At 34.3% G+C, this 6367-nt stretch overlaps 1 protein-coding gene across 1 annotated transcript in view; it reads left to right on the forward strand.

The window, feature by feature from the left end:
• Nucleotides 1-5938, forward strand: part of SPATA9 (spermatogenesis associated 9) — a 29585-nt gene extending 23647 nt beyond the window's left edge. Inside the window, 3 exon segments of the mRNA XM_032626289.1 lie at nucleotides 376-471; nucleotides 5529-5739; nucleotides 5742-5938. Of these exon segments, the coding sequence (XP_032482180.1) occupies nucleotides 376-471; nucleotides 5529-5739; nucleotides 5742-5815 (381 nt within the window). The 3' untranslated portion in view covers nucleotides 5816-5938.
• The last annotated feature ends 429 nt before the right edge of the window (nucleotides 5939-6367 follow it).

Raw genomic sequence — 6367 nt, forward strand, 5'->3', positions numbered from 1 at the left:
ATTGCTGTTTGCTTAATTGAAGAGGTGAAGAATTTAGTAAAGGATGACTACATTAATTTGGACAAAGACTGTTTTTCTAACAGGCACAGCGGCACCCCCTAGTGAGCACACTTGGTAAATGTAAGAAAGTTAACGTAATTCAGATTTTGGAAATGCAAGGTTTTTTATAGATTTGTCATAGATTTAAATTAGCAAAAGAAAGTATCTTTTTGTAAAGGAGAAAAACAATATATTTTCAGGATGTGAGATAACTCAGATCTAAAGTAGATGACTTCATAAATATTTGAATTCTCATTTTACAATAACATTGTAAAATTTAACATTGTAATGTTGAAAATTTTTTGTTTTAATAAGAAAACTCTTTCGTTTTTTCAGGTCAGAAATGGATCTTTGTTTGAAATCATTTCTTTCTCAGCAAAGACTGCTTTAACTAGCATAATGTATGCTTCATACACAGCACTCATTTATTTGGTAAGTTAATAAAATTATTAGAATCTAGAAATAAATATACTTATTTTATGTAAAGATATACTGTATAAACTGTATAAACCAAGGTATTTAAATTCTCTTGTTACACAGAATAATTTTACATTAAAAAATTACATTTCTAAGGAGCCAAGTCAATCCACCAAAAACTAAGTTGCTTAGATAACTAAACTTATTTTATTTTTATAAAACGTATTACTATTTGCTCAAAACATTTTGGTTTTGCTTTCATTTAGCTACAGTTGTTTTGTTCCAGCCATTGTGCCATGGTTGGTTAAAGTTCACTATTCTGTCTTTTGAATTCCAAAAGTGTTCATTAAAAAGCATGACAAAAATATAAAGAATATTATAAATTATAAGGGTTATTTTCTTTTAATCCACTGCCATTTATACTTATCTTTAATTTTTTTTAAATGTACAACATACAAAGAGAAAAGTGCACACCTTGGTGAATTATCAGAAAATTTATTAATCTATGTATCACACAGGTCAAGAAACAAAACATTATACCATCATGTTAGAAGACTCTTTCTTGCACCCCTCACAATCACTAACCTCTTTTTTTTTTAATTAATTAATTTTATTTATTTATTTTTCGTTGTGTTGGGTATTTGTTGCTGCGTGCAGGCTTTCTCTAGTTGCAGTGAGCAGGGGCTACTCTTCGTTGTGGTGTGCAGGCTTCTCATTGTGGTGGCTTCTCGTTGTGGTGCACAGGCTCTAGGCACGCGGGCTTCAGTAGTTGCAGCACACAGGCTCAGTAGTTGTGGCTCACGGGCTCTAGAGCGCAGGCTCAGTAGTTGTGGCGCACGGGCTTAGTTGCTCCATGGCATGTGGGATCTTCCTGGACCAGGGCTCAAACCCATGTCCCCTGCATTGGCAGGTGGATTTTCAACCACTGCACCACCAGGGAAGCCCCACTAACCTCTTCTGTAAAGGCAACCACTATTTTGACTTCTAATACCATAGTCAGTTTTGAGTTGTATATAAATGAAATCATATACTATATTTTCTTTTGTATTTGTCGCTTTGCTTAACATTATCATTGTGAGATTTGTTGCCTGTAACAGTAGTTTGTTGATTGCCATTGCTGTGTAGTATTCCATTGATTGAATATATAGCTATTTATCCATTCTATTTTTGAATATTTATTTACAACTTTGTCTATTGTGAATAATGTTGCTATGAATATTCTTGTACATATGTTTTGGTGAAATTGCTGGACTGTAGAATTTGCATATGTTCATCTCTAGCAGATATTGCCAAAGTTTTCCAGAATGGTTTTAACAATTCATCCTGGCAGATTATTAATCCTAGTTGCTCTGTATCATCACTGACACTTGGTATTGTCAATCTTTTCCAGTATAGCCGTTCTTGTGGGTATGTAGTACTATCACATTGTGGTTTTAATCTGCATTTTCTTGATTGTTAATGAGATTGAATACTTTTATACAGTAATTGGACATTTGGATATCCTCTTTTGTTAATTTCTGTTAGTCTCTTCTCATTTTCCTACTTGGAGTTGTCCATCGTTTTATTATCAAATTGTACTTTTAACTATATTACTAGAACAAGCCCTTTTTTGGTTGAATATGGGCAGATTTATTTTGTGACTAGCCTTTCACTTTCAGCAATGTCTTTTAAAACAGAAGTTCTTAATTTTAATGTAGTCCAATTTATTAATCTTTATGTTAAGTGCTTTTTATGTCTTAATTAGGGAATCTTGACATACATCCGAGGTCCTGAAACTACTCCCTCTGATATATCCTGGGAGCTTTGTTATTTTGCCTTTCACTTTTAGATTACATCTGGAATTGGTATGAGGTAAGGGTAAAATTTTTCCTCCATTGGTATCCAGTTGATCCAACTCAATTTATTGGGGAAAAAAACCCTTTTCCTATTGCCCCAGAACACCTCTTTTTTAATAAATCAAATGTCCTTAAATATGTAGGTCTGTTTATATTCTCTCTGTTCTAGTCAGTTGATCTGTTTGTCTTCTTGCACCAATTCAACACTGTATTATTTACAGGAGCTTTACAATAAGTCTTGATAACTGGTAGAATTTCTTTTTCCAGTCTATGAACATGGTGTATTCCTCTATTTATTTAGATCTTCTTTAATTTCTCTTAATAATTTTATGGCTTTTTTTGTTAGAGGTTTTTTACATATTTGTTAATATTTTTGATCATATTGAAACACACAATAATAAAGATTAAAATTTCCCCATAATCCATAGATTCAGTGCAGTCCCAATTAAAATCTGAGCAGGTGTATATGTGTACATTGACTAGTTTATTCTAAAATTTATAGGGAAATGCAAATGGTAAAGAATAGCCAAGACATCCTTGAAAAAAAAACAAAGTAAAAGAACTTTTTAAACATATTTACAGTTTCAAAAACTCTGAATTTATCGAATAAAAAATGTTGCAAGTCTTTTGAATTTTTGAGAAATGCTCAGTATCTTAAATGTGAATCTCATACAGAATTGATGCAAATACATTGCAGAAAATGGGTGGGATGAAACAGCTATGGTGAAACTAAAACAAACTAGATTAAAAACCAAAATTTCTCTAATTTTTCAAAGGCTTTTGAGATCATCCTACATGATTTGTCATGCTATAAACTTTCTAAGTAGGTAATAGAAACCATTTTTTGGTGACCTCTGATAATTGGTCATATATGCATCCAAGACGTAGGAAAGGTCAGGGCTAGAATTACGGTTTTGAAGGCAAATAACATATATGTTGGAAGTTAGTGTCCCGTGAGTGGAACCATGCCAAGTGAAAAGAGTAGAAAGTTGACAGAAATATGAAGAACAGCTTACATTTAAGGTGAGCTAAGAAGAAATCCATGAAGGAGACAAAGGACCAATAATTAGAAAAGTAGGAAGTGAATCAGGAGAAACACTGGCAAGGAAGTAGAGACTTAGGAAGTTGTGAGTGGTTAAGTGTCACATACAAGCAGAAAAAGTCAAGTAAAGTGCAGATCTGAAAAGTGTCCATTAGATCTAGTAGTAAAGATGTTGGAATTAACCATCTTGAGAACTATTTCAGCGGTGTGATGGGATAAGGAAGACAGAAATAAGCAGGAAGAGTGAAGAGATGATAAAATGGAAATCATGAATGTCGGCCCTGGTGTGATGAAGAAAAGAGTGTGTGTAGCAGTCAAGAGGGACACAGAGCCAGAGCGATTTTTAATTTTTAAATTTTAGGATAGAAGATACTTCAGCATGTTACAGGTTGCAGGGGAGGAGCTAGTCAAGAATGAGAGGTTGAAGAAGCAGGGAATAATTGATAGACAAAATGGTAGAGTATAGGTTAAAAGCAAAGATAGAGAGATGCTGACCTTGGTCAAGACCCTTCATTTTCTGAGACTTGGACAGAATTGGTTAGAATGGGCACAGATAAAATGTTGTAAGTGAGGGAAGAAGAAATGTGTCAAATAGGATAGGGCTTCCCAACCTTTTTTCACAGCACGGCATACATAGAAAATGATCATATTTGTGATAAATGGCTAAAGCTGTTTGCATCTGGAAGTGATGGACCTCAAGGTTTATAGCTCTAGATTTGGGTATACTCAGATACAAGTAACAAAAAATACCTGAGAATACCTTAATCAATACAGACATTTAAATATCTCTCTTAATTAGAAGTCTGGAGTTAGGCAGTTCCCGGGTTTGTACAGTGGATCTACAATGTCATCATGAACCCAGGGCCCTTCCATCTTTCTCTTTGGCTATCCTGTTTGCTGTTTTGGGTCCTTAGGTTTGTTGCCTCATGCTCAGGCCTTATATGCATATCAGTGTCCAAAGCAAGAGGGAGGAGATAGTAGAGGCAAAAGACAGAGTCTTTTTTATACAAAAGGAGGAAGAACTCTTCCAAAAATCCTATCTTCCTCCACAGCAGACATTTTTTTTAGTTGGCCAGAACAGGGTCACATTGCCACACAGTAACACAGGGAAGTGAAGGAAAGCATCTGGTGTCCGCCCATTCTATAGTGGGAGACAGGCAAGAAAAGAGGAGGAAGGAGGTCAGGAAAAAAAAGGCTATCCAAGCCAAGGCCCTGAATCCTTTCTCTGTTACCCTCTTCAGAAAAACCTTTTAAGCATTTATAGCCTATTATGTCACCTGGGAGGCATCTCTTTGGTAAAATAAGCTAGTTTAGGTGTTTTCATATTTTATACATTTTATTATTCTTGTTGCTTGCCTTAAATACTTGGCATCATCATCTTCATCAGTAAACTTATAGGTTTAACAGATACAGCTCTTAGTGATTCTCAATTTTTGAAGTTATTTTTCTCTGTGTGCTTTGTTTTGACACACTAAGTACTGAATGGCATTTTTTGAGGGAAAATGGATCACAAGTTTGCTTATAAATCACTGATCCATTAACTTTCTAAATTCTTACCAAAATGTTTATGCCCTTCCAATTGCATACAATTGGGATAAGCAAAGTCTAGGGGGGAAAAAGTAAAAACAAAAAACCTACTTTGAGATATTAACATGTTTGAGGACAAATTCCATCTCTCAGAAAATGTTTCAGAAAAGTTTCATTTAATTAAATCAGAGAATAAAGATGTAAAACATCTAATGAATTGGGGAAAATATAAAGCATGTCTTTATTAAAGCATACTATGTTTTAATTTTCTTTCTAGATTATGGTGTATTTATAATAAGGAATCAATCTCCTCATGTTTATCATGTGCCAGGGGTACCTGGAAGAAAGTGCTTAGATGTTTTAAAAAATATTTATTTATTTATTTGAGTGCGCCAGGTTTTAGTTGCAGCATGCAGGATCCTCGTTGCAGCACGTGGGATCTTTAGTTGCAGCATGCGGGATCTACTTCCTTGACCAGGGATGGAACCTGGGCCCCCTGCATTGGGAGCACAGAGTCTTAACCTCTGGACCACCAGGGAAGTCCCAAAAGTGCTTCTTTCTTAGAATATACAGATTGATGACTTTATGTTAAATGTTTTATTGGATTTTTATCTGTAAGTTTAGTAGCTTAAAAAGAAACCTTACTTAAAAATTTTTATTATTATTAGACAGTCTGTGTTAATGCTGTGCTGGAGAAGGTAATGACAATTTTCCAAGAAGAAGAATCCATAAGGCAAAACAGAGGGGAGAGTGAAAATCTTAGAAAAGCCTTTTCTGAGCCTGTGCTTTCTGAGCCTCTGTTTCCTGAAGGTGAAATCAAAGCAAAACCTTACAGGTCATTACCGGAGAAGCTGGAGAATATTTCAGATCGCCCCAGACTTCCTGTAATAAGTTGAGGAATAAGATCCAGGTTTTACATTCTGTGTTTGACCCATCAACTGAAATGAATGAATGAGCAAATCTGAACTTAAGTATCACTGAACAGAGCTTAAGAGTTATCTAATGACATTGTATCTGACAAAATTAGGAAACTAGTTTTCATATTCTAACTGCTCTGCTTTGAAAAAATAAAAATGGTCGGGGGGACTACTGCTAAAATGTCATTCTCAAGTATTTATAAGGTAGAGAAAATAAAATGAATCGATGTAGTATATATGACTATGGATATTTTTTAATGAACCAGAAAATTGGTGGGTTAGACTCTATGCTATGGTTTATAATATGGGCATGTTTATAATACATTTATGTTTTTATTAGAGACTCATTTAGAGTATCTCTCCAATTACTGATCTGGGAGGGGAAAAAACCCTCCCTGTTAAAATGCTACATATCTTTTTCAGAGATAATAAAAAGATATATATATTTTCTATCTACAGGCTGTATAGTTTCAGTCTGCCTATTATCAGTTATTTTAAAACTCATCTGTAAAGTTATGAAGAACTTGTAATTCATAGTTGTAAATTTATAAAGCAAAATATTGTTTACAAATCTGATGAGGTCTGTATAT

This window comes from Phocoena sinus, chromosome 3, assembly GCF_008692025.1.
Source record: "Phocoena sinus isolate mPhoSin1 chromosome 3, mPhoSin1.pri, whole genome shotgun sequence".
NCBI classification, from domain to species: domain Eukaryota; kingdom Metazoa; phylum Chordata; class Mammalia; order Artiodactyla; family Phocoenidae; genus Phocoena; species Phocoena sinus.